At 40.5% G+C, this 21210-nt stretch overlaps 2 protein-coding genes across 6 annotated transcripts in view; one reads left to right on the top strand and one right to left on the bottom strand.

Annotated features, from left to right (window-relative positions):
• The window catches only part of LOC100704393 (zinc finger protein OZF), an 883579-nt gene that overhangs the window by 475548 nt on the left and 386821 nt on the right, over positions 1-21210 (top strand). The window lies entirely within an intron of this gene.
• Positions 1-21210, bottom strand: part of LOC106097918 (immunoglobulin lambda-1 light chain) — a 104525-nt gene that overhangs the window by 26421 nt on the left and 56894 nt on the right. The window contains exons 3-5 of one of the 4 annotated variants that reach the window (XM_025900221.1): positions 20682-20753; positions 19217-19528; positions 18762-19124 (exon numbers count right to left, since the gene is read on the bottom strand). In XM_025900221.1, coding sequence (XP_025756006.1) covers positions 18964-19124; positions 19217-19528; positions 20682-20753 — 545 coding nt within the window. In that variant the 3' untranslated portion in view covers positions 18762-18963. Of the gene's footprint in view, positions 1-18761; positions 19125-19216; positions 19529-20681; positions 20754-21210 lie in introns of those variants that run through there. The other 3 variants (XM_025900220.1, XM_025900223.1, XM_025900224.1) reach the window with 3 other exon arrangements.

The raw sequence follows: 21210 nt of genomic DNA, 5'->3' as shown, positions 1-21210 counted from the left end.
CAGGTGTATTTCAGAAACTGTGGCAAAATGTTTTAAAGGCAACAATGTCAAGTTAGTAGAGTGGTTATCATAAATCTGATCTCATTTTAATAAAAATGTGTTTATTACCGTAAAAACCATTCTTTAGAGAAAAAAACAGGAGTAAAACAGGATAAATTAGTTAACACTAAAGTAACGGATCACGCCTATCACATTTAAGAAAAACAGAATGGGGAATAACATCATCGTTCTAAACAACTACTGTAGTGAAACGAAGAAAATAAAAGCATCATAAACGATTCCCTCAAACGAACAAAAGTACCTGCTCTATTGTGTTTGTGAATTAAAAGTGACTGAATGACCACAGATGAAATCTAAAGGAAAATTACAAGTAGTTTCCTATAAACAGTGATTTGTGCTTGTTCAGCACCACGGACAGCTCACTAAAGGCCTAAAGAACAAAAAGCTCAGAGACAGACGGAGAGGGAGCCAAGTCAGACACTGATACTTAAAAATACACACTGAGTAAAAATACACTTGGTGTTCGCTCTCTCTGCTGTTGTCAGGGTACTGGGTCTGAGCGACCCTGAGCAGTTATGGACTTATCTTTTATTATATGTATATTTGGTATTGCTGTCCCTCTTCTACCTGTTTGCAGATATGTGCGTGTGTGTGTGTGTGTGTGTGTGTGTGTGTGGATGCAGGTGTTTCTGCAAACACCGGTTTACAGGCACCTTCAGGCCTGGTGGGTGTGGCCCTGCTAGTGGACTGGCCACACCCGAAGCTCCTGCCACACACCTGCTGCTGATCAGGGCTCGTTGGGGGAGCTATTTAGGAGAGTGTTGGAGCGGGATCATTGAGTTAGACTCCCAAGAGGAATGGGGAGAGGAAGGACAGCACGCACAGCGTGTGCAGAAACACGGCCGTCTGAGTGGGAAACACACATGGGAGTCTTGGGGAGCAACGGGGATAAATTGTGCATTAATTGTTAACCACACTGTAAATAAACACAGAGCTCTGCGCCTGGGTCCTCCTTCCCTCACCTTCCCCACGGTTGGCCATCGTCAACTGTGACAGCGGTAGAGTATCACGTCCTGTTCCTGTTCCAACACACAGTGGTGTGTTTGAGTAGCTTATCTGCAAATTAAATTAAAAACTTTTAGATACATTCTTTTGTGATAGTATAGTCTTCACCTGCTTCCTCCGACACGCTTTCTGTGTACTCACTACCTAATTTATAGCCAAAGTATTCACTCACTGTGCCTTTACTGTTTCGCTAGCTTAACTTAGCTTATAGCCAAACCGCTAGCAGCATTGCTAGCGGTTAGGTGCTATCTTCACCTGTCCCTCCTGCACTTTCCTGCTCATTGTGTCAGATGTTTAGTTACTCCTCGTTAGCAGTAATGATACCTGTAACAAATGTAGCATATTTGCAGCTCTGGAGGCCAGGATTACTGAATTGGAGACTCTGCTTCCTACCCTTGATACACCCACAGTTAGCCAGGCCCCTGTAGCTGGTGCAGCCGAAGATAGCGTAGGCCCCACAAGCTGTTCCCCGGCAGGCCCTGAGCAGCTGGGGAAAAAGGAAAGATGGGTGACTTTGAGGAGGAAGCAAACAGAAGCCCCAGGTACACCACCAACCTGTTCATGTGTTTAACTGTTTTTCACTCAGGAATGAGGTCACACAGAGCTCAACTTTTCACTCGCGAGAGGTAAGCATTTGTCTTCAACTTGCTTTCCCCCTGCAGGTTGTTTTTATTGGTTACACACATGAATATTCATAAAGCTTGTTGCTGTATTACCTATGAGAAATTACTATAATTGGTCACAAAGTGTGATTGTGCTGTGCAAGCATGGTTATACAATGTGTGTGGTTACATGATGGGAGTGCAGCTCTCCCAGATTGTTGTCGGTAGAATCTGTTCTTCTCAAGGCTGCTTGTTCCCCTTATCAAGGTCGTGCAAGTAGTCATATGCGTAGGTTACCTAGATAGCAAACAGAAGCATTCGAGCTTTTTAATGGCAACCTACAACACATACATTAAACCTAACACTGGACAAATTTATTAAACCCCCCAAAGTATGACTATCCAGAGTTGGGACCAGGAAGCAGAGTTGCAGTCTTACATGTCTCTCTGCAGTCAGTCCACTGCTTTAATTTACATGCACTCTAAAAACTATTGTTTAAGCTCAACAAAAAAAAAATTAACACAACAGTTTCCATTACTCTTTTTGAGTTATGATAACTTATGTTGAAATTATATTGAACCAACAGCTAAATTGAGTTAGGGAATTAACTTTTCCTCCATAATCAAAGGTGATTTTAATTACCACTTACTTGGTAATTAAAAATTGGTAGCCTAAAAACATGTTTTTAAGTTGTTTACTCATAAAAAATTCTGTTCCTCCAATTACTTTTTCCACATTATTTATAATGATTTTTAAGTGTTATGTAATTAATTACAGCAATTACAAAAACAATTTTTTAAGTTAATCATTTAAAATATTAAGTTGCTGATTTTCTTCATTATTATCATCATTTTAGCTTTTTCTTATTTATTTTTTTTATTGTAATAGCTTTTAAAAAGTGAATTCATTCAACATTTTTTTAGCAAATAACTTTTTTATTTTTTAACTGTAGGCATTTCAACACTTCATAGTTAAAAAGTGAAAATAAACCAGAAATTTAGATTTATACCATCGCAGCCAAGTTAAACTATATGCTTTTATGTATTTAAGACCACAGAAACAAATGTGTTCAATTGCTAAAAAATCCACTTAGAAAACATTTTGTTACAGTACTACTTCCAAGCAAGTGTTCAGTAAATGTTAACTTTCAATGCCCACCAAACTTTACAAGATCTTGCATCTTTCTTTTACACAATGCAGCAAACACCTTTAAGATCTATGTTACACATTCAGGATTCAAAACAGTTAACAATTTTTTTCAGTTTTCATCACCTGCCTTTCAAGGTTGACCTTAAATTCTTCGGTGTCCTTGTAAAGCAAATTTTTAAAAAATAGGTTTATAGATTATAGATTAGACTTTTATACTTACTGAATCTTAATGAATTCAGATGATCAGTGGAATACACACACACACACACACACGATGCTGAATTACTTACACCAAACTCCATGAAAAGGTCCTCTTCCTTCTCTCCAAGGTATGTGATAAGGCAGCAGATGGCTACTTCTACTTCTATTTAAGAAAAAATAAAGTATGAGTATAAACTACATGGGTGAGTGCCAACAAAGTGCATCTCAAAGCTACCCAAAGTCTAAATAGTTGTCCTACCTCAAGAAGCATGTCCTTGATCTGCCTGATTCTCACTCCTTTAGCTCCTCCCCTTGAAAAAATGACATCCATCAGTTTTGGAGTGCAATGGTCAAGTGTAGCCATTCAAGGCTTACAGTGGTTGAACTCTTGAACTCCTCCTTTATCTGTAGACCACACAAACAGAAGAATCAAATCTAGCAGACTATTAGCTATTTTGCATTAATTAATGCTCTAATACATTAGTTAAAGAGGATAGATGTGATCTAAGGCTAACAAAAACAATCTTGGTGAAGACAAGAGAGACATTTCCCACCATAACCATGGTGTAATCTGTAATGTTTTAGCAACCCTGTTTTTGTAGAGGTTTCAAATTTACACATTGTGCACTCCCAGCCCATTTTGTAAAACATGTGTACCAACTTAACAATGCACTAATGACCCTAGTATCACACTATACTAACTGCTTACATAAAGGCTTAATGTTAAGTAGATTCACATAGCCTATGCCAGAATGATGCTACTTGAATGACATTAACAATATTTCACACAACCTGATATGTTAAAAAAGATTGCATTGTGTAAAAAGCTGCTGCTCATTTGACAAAGCTGAAGACCTTTGTCAAATGAAACTTTATAAGTCTTATCCTCTTCTGTACTAAAGTTTAGAATGGTTAGCATTAGCTACATGTGGTAGTGCAAAATATTTCCTTAACTGGATGAGCATAACATCGTACACAAATTCACTACAAGTGACTAGCGCAAATGCTTTGCTTTGTTAGAACAGTTATTTGTAAATGAAATGTTACTTACCTTGAAATGTCTTTTATATAAGCTTGCAAGTCCACCAAGCAATGCACCATATATGAATTTGCCCGGGCTAGTTAGGTGGGTAGGGGAGGAAACTTGAAAACCAAAAGTTACAGTGGAGAAAAAATAAGTTACATATTCAATTTATTTAAGTAATTACAACTTGACTTTTATTTTAAACACACTACCATTGGAATTTAATTTCAAATTACATATAAAATTAATTTAATGTAATTACCAACATTATTAATTCAACGCAACCTCCAAAAATAAAGTCAGCAACTTAGAAGGTCTATCTTAATCAGTAAATTAGAATTTTTATCTTGCAGCCATGGATTTAATCGAGTGGTAGTAAAAGGCCTGATGAATTACTTTTTAGAGTGTGGATTCTTCATTAACTGATTCAGTTGATTCTGAATTTCATATCGAGGCCAACATTTGATGTTTGGACTGAAACAATTGGCATGCAGTGTTGGAGAGAACTGAATACATGTACCGGTGTTTAAAATGCAAAATATGACCTCTCATTCATTGTAAACCACCGCCTCTGTTCAAAGATGGTCACTCACAGTGGAGAGGAGTCTCCTGAGTTTCTCTGATACACCGGCTACATAGGGGATGACAGTGTTGTTACGTCTGTCTTTCTTATCCTCCCTCGCTGGTGTCTGATCTTCTTTTCTGTGCATCTTTCCTGACTTAATGGAAGCCCAGTTAGGATAACCGCATGTTTTGAGTGCTTCCTTTACATGTGTGTGTTCCCACTTTTTCCCCTTCAGAATTAGAGGGAACATGTTCTGCCCGGTGGTGTAGGGTCCTAATTACTCCAGGTTTGTGTTCCAGAGGGTGGTGGGAGTCAAAGAAGAGGTACTGGTCCGTGTGTGTGTGCTTCCGGTGAACTTCAATGTTGAGGAAAGGCAAACAATTGTCCTTTGTGTCTTCCCTGGTGAACTTGATGTTTTTATCCACAGCGTTAATGTGCGCAGTGAAGGATTCCACTTTTTGGGTTTTGCTTTTGACCCAGGTGTCGTCTACATATCTGTAGCAGTGGCTGGGTACTCTCCCTTTAAAAGAGCCAAGGGCCTTTCTTTCCACTTCCTCCATGTAAAGGTTGGCTACAATAGGTGACACAGGGGAGCCCATGGCGCAGCCATGTTTTTGTCTGTAGAAGCCTTCGTTGTATTTGAAGTATGTTGTGGTAAGGCAGAGGTCTAACAGTGTGCAAATCTGATCGGGTGTGAAGTTGGTCCTGTCTTCCAAGGAGCTGTCTTCTTGTAGTCGTTTTCTGACAGTCTCCACGGCCTCCATGGTGGTTATGCAAGTGAAGAGAGAGACTACATCAAAGGACACCATGGTTTCATCTGGATCCAGGGTAAGTTTCTGGACCTTGTCGGTGAAGTCGGTGGAGTTCTTGATGTGGTGTGGGATGTTCCCCACAAGAGGTTGTTAAAATCTCCCAGTTCTTTTAATCTTTGGGCTGAAGGAAGGACAATACTCGGTGTATAAATGCTCAATCAACAATATTTTATTTCCATACAATTCAACACTTATGAGCATAAGAACCATCATGATGGGGAGAGTTGCCTGCAGAGGGTCACAGCAAGTCTCAAAATGGTGACGGGTTAGTCAGCCTTTTATAGCCTCTAGTAGCCCCCACCTAGTCGTAAAACCCTAAACATTCACATTCTTTCTCTCACACGGCGCCTAAGTTATGACCTCGGCTCCCTGTCTTTCTGCTCTCTGTAAAGGTGGGGGTATGGAATGTGGTCTTCTCTTCTTCTATTCTAGACACAAGGTCTCCTGCACACAACATTCTCTTCATGATTCAGCAGTATGAAATGTCAAGAAACAGTGTAACACATTCAACAGTGTTGAGTAATGCAGGTCAATCAAATAGATCTAATGTTTTTCACACTCTTTTAAGTCAGAAGTATAATGCAAACTAAAACTACATACTGATCACACACTCTATATTAAGGGGTATAATATGATCTACAGCAGTATCATAATTCAACTACTTTGATTACAGATATAAAGTAACATATGATAACAAAATAATCTCACAATTCCCCCTTTTGATCTCTTTATTTAAGAGATCACTTATAACATACACTCCAGCGTTACAAGGTCCAATTCTTCTTGGTCCTGAGGCCCTCTGTCCCCCTTTAACGGGTGGACCATATGTGGGATGACCTCTGTGTTTACGCAGTTCAGATGCAAGAAAAATTAGATTTACAACCATAACAGCAGTTACAGATGACACTCCCATTACTCCCCAATTCTCCCACAGCTTTATTTTGGTGCTACAGTTTCCCACTCCCATTTTTGGTGCCACCTTATACCTTTCAAATGTACTTAGACTAGAACCTCTGTCTAAGGAGCTTTTAACCTTTATTTTATTGCTGCAGCTACCAGTATCTTCCAGTCGGGTGATTCTCAGCTTCTTGCTTCGACCTCCGGGGTTAGACCACCCTTTAGTCGTTGCACAGATCAGGGGATTATTCTGCCCCGATTTCAAACAAAGATCTGTGTATTTTGGGGTCACCGCCGTGTCCCCCTTTTTTCCAAGAGCCTCTCGAACCTCGTTGGTCTGGTGTTCCTAGATTTTGGCCAACCCCTTCATGTTTATTGCTGTGTTTATGGGATCCATCTTCTCGAGGAGCCCAAACGCCATGACACTTGACCCCAGTTGCTGTCTTGGGAGTCCCTACATCTGTCTCTGCTGTGAAGGGTCCTCCTATCTCCGTACCTCGTCTGGTGTCTGTTCCTTTCTCTGCAAGAGACAGAAAACCAAAACACCTCTCTCCCTAGCCTTGATAATCTAATGTTGTTATCCATTGTTCTTTCGGTGATGCAAATTTGGTTTAAAATCTCGTGTTCAGGTCTCTCTGACCCAGGAACTTATTCTAATCCTAATCTATGTGTGTGTAAGCGTGTTTGCATTTAGCCCTCTGCACTCAAAGTCAACACCGACAATTTATCAGTCCGGACAGTCACGCCGAACGAAGCTTATGACCTTCAAAAGACTGAGAGTCAACTCATTATGAGCACATTTGCAATGTGTTTATGAAAGTGATTATAACCACTTAGTTTAATCAAGAAATCAAAAACAAAAACAAATTAACCTTTTTTTTTTTTTTTTTATTCTAACACATTATAAGCTTACCATACCTAAATTATTAAACACACAAATAAAGTCATAAAAAATTTTTATATAACCATTGTTTGATGTTCAAACTCAACTTCCACTCCCCCCTTTTTGACACACTCCCATGTGTCAATTCAACGAAGCTAGAAAATTAAAAAGTTAGTGACATCATATCTCAGAACTCAAAATTAGCAACCAAAGGGTTAAATCTGCAGTTCCACACTCTCATGTGAAGCTACAGTCTCCTCCTCCAGTCTCTCTTATACTCCTGCTCCTGCAAAAACAAAACAAAACAAAGCGAAGCATCCACCCTTCTCTTGCCGGCTGGGTGAATTGTTTGTCAGCATTTACTAATCCTAAAGTTGTTGCAGTCATTGTCTCAGTATCAAGTCAGTCAAAACTGTTAGTCATCAGTCCATCACAGTCCAGTCACATGCATTCATTCACACACATTCATACCAGATGTTGCTGATAATGGAGTCTCACGCGCGACCTATTCGAGCATCCATCACCAGCAAGATGACGTCATCATTTTAAAGGAAAACAATTCCTTGTTTTTTTTTGGACTGGATTGACTCGCTGCAATCCTTTTAGACTCAGGACTTCTCATGTGATCAGTGTCCCATATAAGTGAATTTCTCCAAGCCAATTACAATCATGGAGAAGCACACTTTGCAACTGTTTTCAGTAAAAATATTTCATAGCGCTTTAAATTTCAATCTTTCAGGCCTGGTTTAAAGAGCTGATTGTTAAATCATGAACTCACAAAATATCACCACCAGTGGATCACAGCTCTCAGATTTTCTCCTCAGTGCACTGTAACAAAAACAAACACAAACGTAACCAACAAAATACTAATAAAAATAACACAAACTAGGGCCCGTTGCAGACATGTCCAAACATAAAATCATCTCTCTCTCAGTTAGAGAAAGAAAACAACCCAAAGCTCACTGATAAAATCAAGCTAGCGCTAAGCAAAACCAAAAAATCAACCAGAAATTCACAGGAACATTTTGCTTCCTGCCGGGACAATATTGTGTGGGAATGAGAACCTCAGGTACCGTAGCACCTTTTGTTCCTCCTTGAATTAAATCTCAATCACAGAAAATGCGGTACTGCGACCTAAAACTTACACTATTAATTCATCATTTTCACTCTGTGCCTCTGTTCCTCACCAGGCTGTGTGAAGCACAGCAAAGAATTCAGTCAAGGCCTTGAGCCATAAACAGACATCACACACAGACATTGTTTTCATAACCAAACTGTTTCAGACCTTACCCCTAAAATCTACATAAATGTACTCTGGGTGACATAAAACACATTTTAAGTAATCAATGGTAATCAATGGCTCCTCATAAAAATTATTTTTGGATGTTTGTGTGCAGCATTTTGCATATCAGCATAAGCATTTGTTAGCAAAGCATTCTTCATTGCATCAGCGTGTATGTGTGTGTGCGCATCACTCTTCGTTGCACAAGCGTGTGCATGTGTATGTGTATGTGTATGTGTGTGGATCACTTCTCAGTGAATCAGCATTCCAATGTGCGTGTGTGTGTGTGTGTGTGTTCATCACTTTCCTGTTCTGGTGTCTTGGGTAAACCACAGCCTGAAGCATGCCCTGGGGTCCTGCCCTCCTCCTTTTCAGTCTGTTTGCGACCATTGCTGCTGCTGCTGCTCAAAGTTCAGTCCGTCCTGGTTCTGACCCCAATTGGGGCAGTCCTTCCTCCAATGTCCATGCTCACCGTAGGTGAAACCTGCATCTTCTTCTGTGTTTTTTGTCCATTCTGAGGTGCCTTTTGACCTCAGTTACTCCTCCTGTCTCTGTCGCGCCCTTTTTGCTGCCCGATCATGCGTGTTGGTCCATCACTGTCCTGCACAGTGTTAATGCAGAGTTATCAAGATCAGCATCCTTTTGCTTGACCTTACTTTTCATTCGGGCTTGGCAGGCGTCCCGTCACAGCTCTGTCAGCTGACGCAGTCTGGGAATTTTCCCCCGTGTAGTGAAACGGGCCTTGGTTTTAACGCTCTCCGTCTCTGCTGCATGAGATCGCGTTCCTGCAGCACTTGTTGACATTTTCAGGTTGTTGTGGGTCCAGCTATTGCAGCATTTGGTCAGGGTCACGTAGAGGGGAGAGCAGGAGTCCAGGTCAGCCTCGGCTTTCAGGGCCGGCAAAGCAGCCTGTAATTAAACATAAAGAGAAAAAACCAAAACAAAACAAAACAAAACAAAACAAAAAACAAACAGAAGTGTACGAACAGGAAAATGATGTTGTGTTGGCTGTGTTACAACTAGAGGGGAGAAACACCGGGCCAGGCCCTGTGTCAGCCTTTTCTCCCCCTTTTTTTTTTTTCCTCACGATATAATCAACTCATAACCCACCAAGTTGACAGGACAACATGCACATGTTCAAATTCCTAAGCTCATGTTTAAACTCACAAAAGAGAAATTTTCTTTCCGTCGGTAATCACTTGTGTTGTTCAATCATCAGAAAACATCTCACAATTTGTTATTTCATCACTGGTTGGTCATACCAGTCTCTTTATTTTCTTTTTCTTTGAAGCTAAATTGTTGTCCTGCAACCCAGAGGGTTTATTTGTTAGTAATGGATAAACCTCATCATTTAACAACAGGTGTATGTAAATTTTTGCTGCTTTAACCTTGCTGGAAAATCTTCACATGTTCATGAGTGTAAGCTGTTTTTTCATTGCATGTGTGTGCATTTTTAGGCAGGTTAATTTTAACTTTTTCTCAAACAAGGCGTTACCTTAAAAGGAGCCTTTCTCTCACATTTCTCTGCTCGTGTGTGTTTTTGTTTCACCTTTTGTTGTGATGCTCCGGACGCCTTCCCAACCTCCACAAGTCCGTTGGCCCCAAAATTCAACCCAATTTCATGTGCTCTTAAAACCTTCATTTCTCCTCTAATTCTCTCCTCGCTGCTGTCTGTTTCACAGCTGCTGATTCTTGCTGGGTGTGGTTCCCATTACTATAATTTTGCTTCGACCGCTGTGCTTGTGGGGGCAGTTGGTCCAGGTCCGTAGCTTCCTGTATTAACACACTAAGAGATTTATTTAATTTCATTTTCATCACTGTTAAACAGATAAGCAGGCAACACGCCCACCTTGACAGCGCAAACTGCACGTCAGTCTCCCAACACATTCCTCTCTCTGCTTCTCAATAATTCTCCACTACACACCTCTTACTCTCTCTCTCTCCTTTTTTTATTATTTTTTATTACACCACAGAGTAATACACCCAATTATGCCCGTCTATCTCTATGTGGCTCCAAATTCCCTCTTTATTTAATTTCACGCTATCAGGGGACAGGCACACAACAATTTTAACCACTGAAACGTCACTGAAATGAGGACTCTAACCTCTATTTTAAGAAATAAGGACTTTAACCTCGGTTTTCTTTTTGACTACTATAGAACTCAACCTTTGATCGCAAAATGTGTCTTGTTCTAGTCCAGAATAAATGTGAACCCGTGATTACACGGCCGTTCCAGTGTTATTCTGTTATCGTTTGAGGGCCCTCAGCTCTCAGGTGATAAGCCTGGACCTCCAGACGCCGCTGGTCCGTACGCCGCGTCCAACGTACGGTGGGGAGCCAACCCCAGGGCAAAATTAATTTCCACAGGTACACTAGGTATCAACCTTTGATCCTAAAATGTGTCTTTACTCTAGTGTCCTCCTAATCACACATCAACCGCCACTGTCACTGTGTTCACGCTTCACACACACAGAGCACGCCCTACACACAGAACTGCACCCAGAGCGCGCCTCACACACACACAGAACAGCACCCAGAGCGCGCTTCACACACACAACGCCCAGAGCGCGCCTCACCAGCAGTGAGACCCACAGAGAGCGCTTCTCATCAGCGGAAATTTACACAGAAACCTCTTAAGCTCAACTGTTAGAACTCTTCTGAAGCACAATCGCACCATACACCATGTACCCCTTTTACTGCGCTTATGACCGCCACAACGGGGCAAAATCGCATCATAAAACAGAAGTGATGCTCGTCCCCGAAGCTCAAAACCGACACCATAAGCCAGCGTCTGCTTTACCTTTAATCGGGGTGAAGTAAATATTTTACTTATAATTTTATGGCCGCAACCCTCGAGGCTTAACCGACACCATAAACCACCGTCTAACCTCTATTCAATGTGCTGAACCCAGCAACCCTTCACTACTGTACTTATGGCCGCATCACCAGAACACGGCCGTATCATAAACCAAAACCTACGGACGTGTTTCGCATTACGCGTTGCTAGCGCTTAACCGACACCATAAGCCAGTATCTGCTTAACCTTAATTCTGTACTAATTTTATGACCGCATCAACGAGGGCTTATATCCGACACCATAACCCACTTCAAACCTCTATTCAATGTACTGGACGTATGGCCGCGTCTCCAAAGATTCTAATGTATTATTGCTACAGAAGCCAGTCTTAGACAAAGTTAAATGTGGAAGGTAAAGTGGGTTGCAACTAGCTCAACGTAGTATATTATTAGTTTCTTGGTAGATGCAATTAAACTGCAACTAGCTCAACGTAGTATATTATTAGTTTCTTGGTAGAAGCAGTTTATTTAACACACTGGAATTCAGCCTCAACTTTTGTTGTTAGTATCTTGCGCCAAAAACCAGACACCGACAAATTTACTGTGAAAATACGTGTAACTCAGCGAACAGATTAATTTGGAAAGCCCAATATGCACATTTGGTATTTATAATACAACAGGCTGTGCTTACCTTTTTATTCTGTTAGACCGGTCTTTTCTGTTCGCCTCGCCCCACGATCTCACCACAGGCCAAATCTGCCCCTCCTCAGCACACCAAAGATCCGGGTCACCGGCACCAAGTTGTTAAAATCTCCCAGTTCTTTTAATCTTTGGGCTGAAGGAAGGACAATACTCGGTGTATAAATGCTCAATCAACAATATTTTATTTCCATACAATTCAACACTTATGAGCATATGAACCATCATGATGGGGAGAGTTGCCTGCAGAGGGTCACCGCAAGTCTCAAAATGGTGACGGGTTAGTCAGCCTTTTATAGCCTCTAGTAGCCCCCACCTAGTCGTAAAACCCTAAACATTCACATTCTTTCTCTCACACGGCGCCTAAGTTATGACCTCGGCTCCCTGTCTTTCTGCTCTCTGTAAAGGTGGGGGTATGGAATGTGGTCTTCTCTTCTTCTATTCTAGACACAAGGTCTCCTGCACACAACATTCTCTTCATGATTCAGCAGTATGAAATGTCAAGAAACAGTGTAACACATTCAACAGTGTTGAGTAATGCAGGTCAATCAAATAGATCTAATGTTTTTCACACTCTTTTAAGTCAGAAGTATAATGCAAACTAAAACTACATACTGATCACACACTCTATATTAAGGGGTATAATATGATCTACAGCAGTATCATAATTCAACTACTTTGATTACAGATATAAAGTAACATATGATAACAAAATAATCTCACAAGGTGCAAGGATGGTAGCAAGGTGTTTTGCATTGTTATAAGTGGCTGATTTTATGCTACTGACTATGGGTCTGAGTGGGACCCCTTCCTTGTGGATTTTAGGAAGTCCATAAATGCAGGGTATGGCATCCCCTGGATAAAGGCGGTGATATGTGAGGCGGTCAATGATTTTGTCCTTTTCAAGGTCTTGAAGGCAAGCTATAACTTTCTTTTTGTAGCTGCTTGTGGGGTCTCGCTTTAAAGCTTCGTAGGTGTTGTTGTCACTGAGGAGAGTAGTGATCTTTGTGTGCTAATCTGTTGTGTTTAGGACCACGGTGCACCTTCCCTTATCCGCTGGTAATATAGTGATGTTGTGGTCTTTGCTCAGGGAAGCGACGGCCTTCTTGTCTTGTAATGTGAGGTTAGACGGAGGGACTTTGGCACTGGAGAGGGTGGCTGAGACTTTCATCCTGATTTGCTCTGCTTCTGTCTGTGATAATTTATTAATCCGTATGGCGGTTTCTGTGGCTGTGATGAGGTCCACTATGGGCAACTGTTGCAGAGAAATGGCAAAATTGAGTCCTTTGGCTAATGCTTTCTTTTCAGGTTCAGTGAGATTCAAGTCTGAAAAGTTCTTTACCCATTTCTCCCGACTGTCTTCAGGTGTGTTTTCTTCTCTGAGTTGTGTGGGTTCAGAATGAGGAGTGTGGGTTTTTGAAAGCAAGGTGTGAAATTTCCTGCGTTGTCTTTCTTTTCCTTTAGAGTGTTGAGCCCGCTGGGCCTTGTCCACAAACTTGTAAACCTCTTCTAGGATTGGAGAGGGTAGAAGGGTTTCCAGTTCCTGCAGAGTCTGGCTGATCTTGATCTGGAGGGCATCTATAGTGAAATGGACCTGTCTTATCCTTTCACTTAAAAGGTGATTTTGTGCTCTCTGTAGAATCAAGTCTGCTCTGTGTCCCCTGACAGTGGATCCAAGGCGCAAACTCTTAGGAACAACTCTGCTTTGTCTGCATCTTAGGTTGAGGTGGAGGTGGTTCCTATAATCCGTTAGTTTCCTTGATTCCCTTTCATACTCCCATACCAGTTGAAGGGTGTTCCTCCCAAAATGTACGGCAATATGTCTGTGAAGGTTCTCAGTCATCCAGGTCATTGTAGTCAAAGGAGCTTGCAAAGAAAAGCGTCTGGACTTCTTTAAGTTGCTTGAAGACGTTTCACCTCTCATCCAAGAAGCTTCTTCAGTTCTAAAGGGTCAAATGGCCGAGAGTCCCAGATTTAAACCCAGTGGGAGTATCCCCCCAAAGAGGGACAAAAGGACCCCCTGATGATCCTCTAATCACCTGAGCCAAGGTGTGAAAGCGGGTGTGGGTCCCAATCAGCCAGGGTTTCGGGTGAGCTCATTGTGAAACCTGGCCCCACCTTGTCATGCGAATTCCTGAGGTCAGATGGCCCAGGATGTGAGTGGGCGTTAAGGTGTCTGGGGAGGGAACTCAAAACTAGTTATAGATGGCAGACAGTTGGTGTCGTAAACCACCGCCTCTGTTCAAAGATGGTCGCTCACAGTGGACATAGATGGCCTCTTTCACTCCTCTTTCAAACCATCTGTCCTCTCTGTCCAAAATGTGAACGTTGGCATCCTCGAAAGAGTGACCTTTATCCTTAAGATGCAGATGGACTGCTGAGTCTTGTCCTGTGGAGGTGGCTCTTCTATGTTGTGCCATGCGCTTGTGAAGTGGCTGTTTGGTCTCTCCAATGTAGAGGTCTGGGCATTCCTCGCTGCACTGTACAGCATACACCACATTGTTAAGTTATGTGAGTTCAAACTCCTGACCTCAGTGGGAGTGTTTTACATGCAATCGCTTTTTCTGCTGGTAAATCTGTGTGTTTAGTCCAGTCAGCCTCATTTTTTTTCAGCATCAATGCTCCAAATGAAATTAATCTGCAAAGCTGCTCAAAAGTGATTGGACAAAAAAACAAGAGGAAAGCAGAAATTGTTTCCTGTGATTCCTGATTCAACACATTCAGATACAAAATCAGTTTATTTAGATCAGAGAGAAAAGAAGGTGATAGAAAGATGAGGCACCTTGACTGATTCATCCTCTATAAACATCCACAGGAAACTGATGGAAATCTGTCCAACAAATCAGCGTCCTAATGAGCCGCTGCTAGAAGGACAAAATCCTGACCTGTGTGAGATTATTCTGTTATCATATGTTACCATATATATGTAATCAAAGTAGTTGAATTATGATACTGCTGTAGATCATATTATACCCCTTAATATAGAGTGTGTGATCAGTATGTAGTTTTAGTTTGCATTATACTTCTGACTTAAAAGAGTGTGAAAATCATTAGATCTATTGGATTGACCTGTATTATTCGACACTGTTGAACGTGTTACATGGTTTCTTGACATTGCATACTGCTGAATCATGAAGAGAATGTTGGGTGCAGAGGGCCTTGTTGTTCTGATAGCAGAAGAGACGACCACATTCCATACCCCCACCTTTACAGAGAGCAGAAAAACAAGGAGCCGAGGTCATAACTTAGGCGCCGTAAGAGAGAAAACATGTGAATGTTTAGGCTTTTACGACTAGGTGGGGGCCATTAGAGGCTGTAAAAGGCTGAGTAACCCGTCACCATTTTGAGACTTGCTGTGACCCTCTGCAGGCAGGTCTCCCCATCATGATGGTTCTTATGCTCTTAAGTGTTGAATTGTATGGAAATAAAATATTATTGATTGAGCATTTATACCCCGAGTATTGTCCTTCCTTCAGCCCAAAGATTAAAAGAATTGGGAGATTTCAACACCTGACATCAGTCCAAGATTTGTCTTTAAAATGTCCTAAAGTGAAAGTGTCTGGTTAAATGTACTGAAAGGTGTTAAACAACAAGTGCTGCTGGAAGAGTTTTCATGAAGAGAACATTAACACTGTGAATGAGGGATGGACTTTGATTCAGTTTGACACAATCTGTTTTTCTTTCACTTTGAATAAATGTTTTTGTGGGACTGAGGATACATTTGTTTGCATTTGGAAGTTTGATGTCATCTGTTCCTCTTGTTTCTATCTTAAAACATAATAGAATAATAAATAGAATTGAATTTCTGACAGCAGTAAATAAAAATCTCCCTGAGCTCAGTATGTTTGTGACTCTGAGATGGAGGTGAAATCTGTGAACCTGGGCTGTGGTTTACTGCTCTCTTCCTGTCACAAACACTGTTTGACAACTGTTCATCTGTTGGTTTTTGTTCAGGCTGCAGGGATCATTTCTCACTGTGGGTACCAGCCTTCAAACAGTTGCAGTAGTAGGTGGCTGAATGATCGAGTTTAACTTTCTCTATCTTCAACTCACAGCTGTTCTGTTTTTTGGCAACTAAGAAATCATTTTCTTGAGGGTGACCATAGCGAGCACGTTCTCCACAATTATTTGTATAAATTCGCAGAATTACTCTAAATGTTCCATTTTTTTTTCTTCTGGTACCAGAATCCATACTCAGTCCCAGCACACTGTTCCATCCCTCCACAGCTGAAGGAGACACTTTCTCCAACTCTCCTGGTCAATGTTAAATCTTCCTGAATAAGCTGTTCTGTTGCCATGGTAACCAGTGCTGTAGAGACACAGACAGATAGATGAAGGTTAGTGTGACAGTGTTTGTTACAGGTTGACTTTGTTGGCTCCTGATTGGCTGGAAACACTCACCTGAACACAGACAGCACAGAGCAGCAGCTGGGAGGAAAAGCATTTTGTGCAGTGGTGTTTCCTCTGGTGAACCTGGGGAGAAGTGGCGCTCTGATGCAGCTGAGGCCAAACAAGGACGAGCTGTGAGATCAGACGAGGGCCACGTGGTTTCTAACAGGTCCTCAAAGCTCCCATCAGCCCCTGCGGCCCACAGATAAGACTGCTGCTGCTGATTGACAGCTCAGCTGAAGCTGCTGTGTGGTTTCATCGTCTTCATTTCAATCTGACAGCAGATCCAAAAATCTGGGTCACATGATGCAGAAACACTCAAACACATTCATGTTGCTGTGAATTTAGTAACACACACTGTTATCTGTTGTTTAACAGCTGTGATGAAAACACTGAATATACAAACAAAATCTGACAAAACTATGAATAAATATAAATAAACATTAGCATGGTGGAAAGAAAATTATTTATAATTCATAAATTGTAAACAAAGGACTTTAAAAATCTAAAATAACACCATTTACAGTCAATATCTTATTGTAAAACAAACACATGTGGTTCGGTTGTGTGTTTAAAATATGTGCACACTGTGGTTCTTTCCCACATCTTCTAATGTGTTTTGTTCCAAGTTGGTTTCAGACTGAAGGATTCATTAAACCCTTTTTAAGAATCATTCAAAATGATGATCATCAATGATAATATCTATAAACAGTAATAAAAACAGGGCTGTGTTTTACGTCAGCTTCAGCTTCATTTATTTGTACCCATGGTTAGATTTCATTTGCAGTAGGCAGTCATCCACCTTTACATACACATTTACACAACAGTACAAAAGTACTTTTTGATTCATGAAAGAGAAATAAGACAAATGTTGCCTTTGTATCATCTCTGATATAGAAGGTATCATTTGAAGATGTGAGTGAAGGACACAAATATTTTGATCTGGTGTTGTTCTACATTTTAGGACTAAAAGACAGAAGGAAGAAAGTGAAACTGACTGTGCGAGGGGTTGAAGTCATGAAGTCAAGTGGAGGCCGCTGACTGCTGTTACTTTCTGCTGTACAGGTTAAACAGGGACTCACAGTCAGCCTGCTAGAACATTTGGATGAAGAGAAAAAGGAGGAAAAAGACTTTGAGGGAAAAATCCAATAAGATCAGCATGTTTTGAATGTGGGAATACAACAGTTTCCTCCACCATGACACACACTGGAGCCTCTTTTTGCTCACAGCTTCACTGTTTGTCTCAAAGTTCAGTTTGGAGGCCAAAATTGTTCCAACACATTTGTAAGTTTGCACTAATTTCACTGTGTGAGCCTTAATGGATGTAATCAAAGAATCAGTCAGTGAAATATGAAGCTGTGCTGTAAGTTTGGAGGAGAAAAGTGTCTCAGTGAGTTTAATGAGGTGAACACATGAATACAGAGCACTGACTGAGACGTACAGACTCCTTTAATGAGTCGCACACATTTTTGTGACTTCATTAAATGTCAGAGTCAAAAATGACACCTAACAACACACAACAAGCTGCGACCACATTATTGTGTGTTTGCTGTTTGTGTGCTTTGTTTCCTGTTATGATAGCAGGCATACAGCCATGTTCTCAATGTCTCAGCTATCATTGATTATTTCTGCTTTTCCTCTTCTATTAGGCACTTCAACTCAATGAATGACACACAGAAAGATTTCATGACTGTGTTCTTCAAAATAAGGAGAATATGTTATCTGCATCTGAATGACTCATGTTGCCTTGTTTCTACTTTGTTTGGATATTTCTGCTTTTTGGAAACGATTTTCTGAATCATTCAGTAGTTTTTGTAATAATAATGACATTTAGCAACACTTCAAAATGATTCTCCAACATTTGCTGTTCAGACTTGATCTGTTCTTACGTGTGTGATATCCAGAATGAAAAACTCAGCTCAGGTAATAAAATGGGAGCTGAGCAGACTGCAGGGGCTTCATGGTCTCTGCTTTGATTCCATTAAAGTTCATTTGTCAGCTCTGAGTTGAGGATTTGAGCTGTTTCTCTCACAGGTGAAGAACACAGATCCTTCCTGGAATCATTCTTTAAGCAGAGTTCATGCTTGTAACTGTCATTGTGTTATTAAAGTGAAAAGCCACAGCTAACGGTGTGGAGGCTGCAGAGCAGAAACCCACACAGCCCGTCTGCTGCAGGAGAGCAAGTTTGGATACAGTCAGTTTGTGCTTCACTCACACGGGTTGTTGTTTATCACACAATGAAAGTAGAATCAAATTCTTCATCTTGAAATCTTTATTATTCACACTTACAAACACAACTACACTGTTTGACATTTGAAAATCAACCAAAATAAAAAGAAATGAAAGAGAAAACTTGTGATAAAAATATACCTGATGATTTTTGTTACTACAATAAAAGTCACAATAAGTACAAAAAGAATTCTAACTCAGAGTAACAATACATGTAAAGATGTATTTATTTCAGATGATCTTCTAACTATTGAATAAAAAGCCAAAATAAGCACAACACATCATAACTAACATTTGTGATACTGATCAAAGTGATGAATGAGATGAATTGATGAGATTTGATGGTGAGAAAAGGCGAGCAGAAAACAGTCAGTCAGCATGTGTGCAGTTGGTGGACGGTCCCTTGTTTGTGAGGATCATCAGCAGAGAGAGTCCACAGCAGTACACCAGACTCTTCACTATCAGCACTGTGTACAGCAGGCAGAGCAGCTTCACACATTGTAGAAACCTCTGATACCAGGCAGAAACTTCTGAAACAGAAAAGAGTTAAACGTTTTGAGCTGCAGTGGGAAACATCAGTGATATTTTTGTTTGCTGAACACATTCATCAAGCCTTCATTACCTTGTTGTGATCGAGCCTCCACTGTGCCCCCCTCATGTTTGACGTAACAGCTGTACATGTATGTGAAGAGATCATCACGATCAACCATCCTGATGGCAATGGTGCGTCCCGACTCTCTGAGCTCCAGCTGCTCTCCCTCAGCAGGGGGCAGCTCCTCCGGTTCTCCGCCGTTCTTCTTCTGTCTTTTCCAGGAGAACTGGACCAGAGGAGGAAACATGGCTGAGGCCACACACAGCAGGGAGCTGTTCCCCTCCAGGTGGGCTCTGGATGCTGCTGGGTACACACTCACCACGGGCTTCACTACCTGCTCATCTGAAGTTTGACAGCAGCAACAAGCAGCACAGACACACATTCACACAGTCAGCAGCAGCTTCCAGCACTGCACTGCATTCAGTCTGATCCTGGAAACTACATGGACTCTGATCACTAAACTACTCATCAATACAGCACAAAGTTCACTACATACACTGGATTCAGCTTCATATCAAACACAGTCATCACCTCATGTCATCATGGCTCACATGTGGAAGAAATGAAATGAAAACTAAACATAACTTTATTTCCCCAATGTTTCATTTTATTTTTTTTAATAATATATTAAGACATTTTAAAACAATAGTGATCAAACCTCATAAAAAGGAAGTAGTGATTTGCATTTTATATTAGACAAACTTCCCCACAATGATGCAAGTTATCATCATGCATGTTAAATATGTACTTATAGTGTCGATAATGGGACTTTGCTTTTCTAAAACACATTTTAAATATAGCTTCAATAAAAGGTTCATTTAGTTTCAGTGTTTTAAATATTGTATTATATTTTGATTGTATGAGATTTGATCATATGAATTTCATAATATGTCCACTTTCTGATACACAATATTTACTGACACATAGTTTAAAAATTAGGTCGTACAAATAAATCTGGTTTTATGCCAGACCTCCATAATCTCAATTTACACATGCTTTATCACACATATTATTTTAATAAAACCTTTGATTCTATTATTCTTTAATAGCTCTTTACATTAGAATCATCAATTTAAACTCTTATTACATGCCCCTCTATTTAAAAATATAAAAATAGAAACACAAATTTAATAAAACATTTCATGCTATGCAGTATTCTATGATTCATTACATCACATTACATTATACATGACTTGTATTGAAATTTTATTTGTACTTACCATAATTAATCTTTAAAAATATTTTAATTAAGTTAGTGAAAAATACTTTTTTTCCCTTCAACAAAGGTAATGTTAACATTTTTCACAAAACATTTACAAAAGATTTAATTATTTTTAAATGAAATCACATTTTTATGTAACAATGGCTGCAGATGAATTCTCTACTAATGATGACAAAACTAACATGTAAAGCCTGAAGCAGCAGAAACTGACTTTAAACACATTTTCAACTTCTACAATAAAACGACTGAAGGAAAATAAATGTTTGTTCTTACCTGTTACAGACAGTTTAGTTCCAGAGCCAAAGATGAGGTGACCGTAGTAGTACCAGTACTCCCAATCCTCCCACAGTGAGACAGACTGCTACAAAAAGCTCTTTGCTGTTGAATGTTTCTGCTGAGATGAGTGAATCCAAATGAGAAGGAATGATCATATTTCAGCTCCATGATGCTCAGTTTCAGTGTAATGTGAAACATGTGTAAGTTAACAACTGGTTGATATGTATTTGATGAGAAAAATAAATCACTCAACATCTGAACTAAAGCAACATGAATTACTCATATGCACAGAGTGGAGGATGTTCTCTATTCAGCATGTTGCACATGAGAAATCTGACAGTTGTAAGCAGCAGTCAGGTGTCAGGTGTTGCAGCAGAGGAGTCTGATGGCTTGGGAATAAAAAAGTACTTATTCTTCCTGAGCCTCATTAGGATGTATAAATGCTGATGAGCCTTCCTGACCACAACATCTGAAAAGTCCAGAAAAGAGCCTCAGTGAAGGTCAGACCTTACACTGGGGAAGTGCA

The sequence above is a fragment of the Oreochromis niloticus genome, linkage group LG18, assembly GCF_001858045.2.
Source record: "Oreochromis niloticus isolate F11D_XX linkage group LG18, O_niloticus_UMD_NMBU, whole genome shotgun sequence".
Classification (NCBI taxonomy): Eukaryota; Metazoa; Chordata; class Actinopteri; order Cichliformes; family Cichlidae; genus Oreochromis; species Oreochromis niloticus.
Note: the sequence above shows the minus strand (reverse complement) of the source record. Positions and strands in the feature narration are given on the sequence as shown.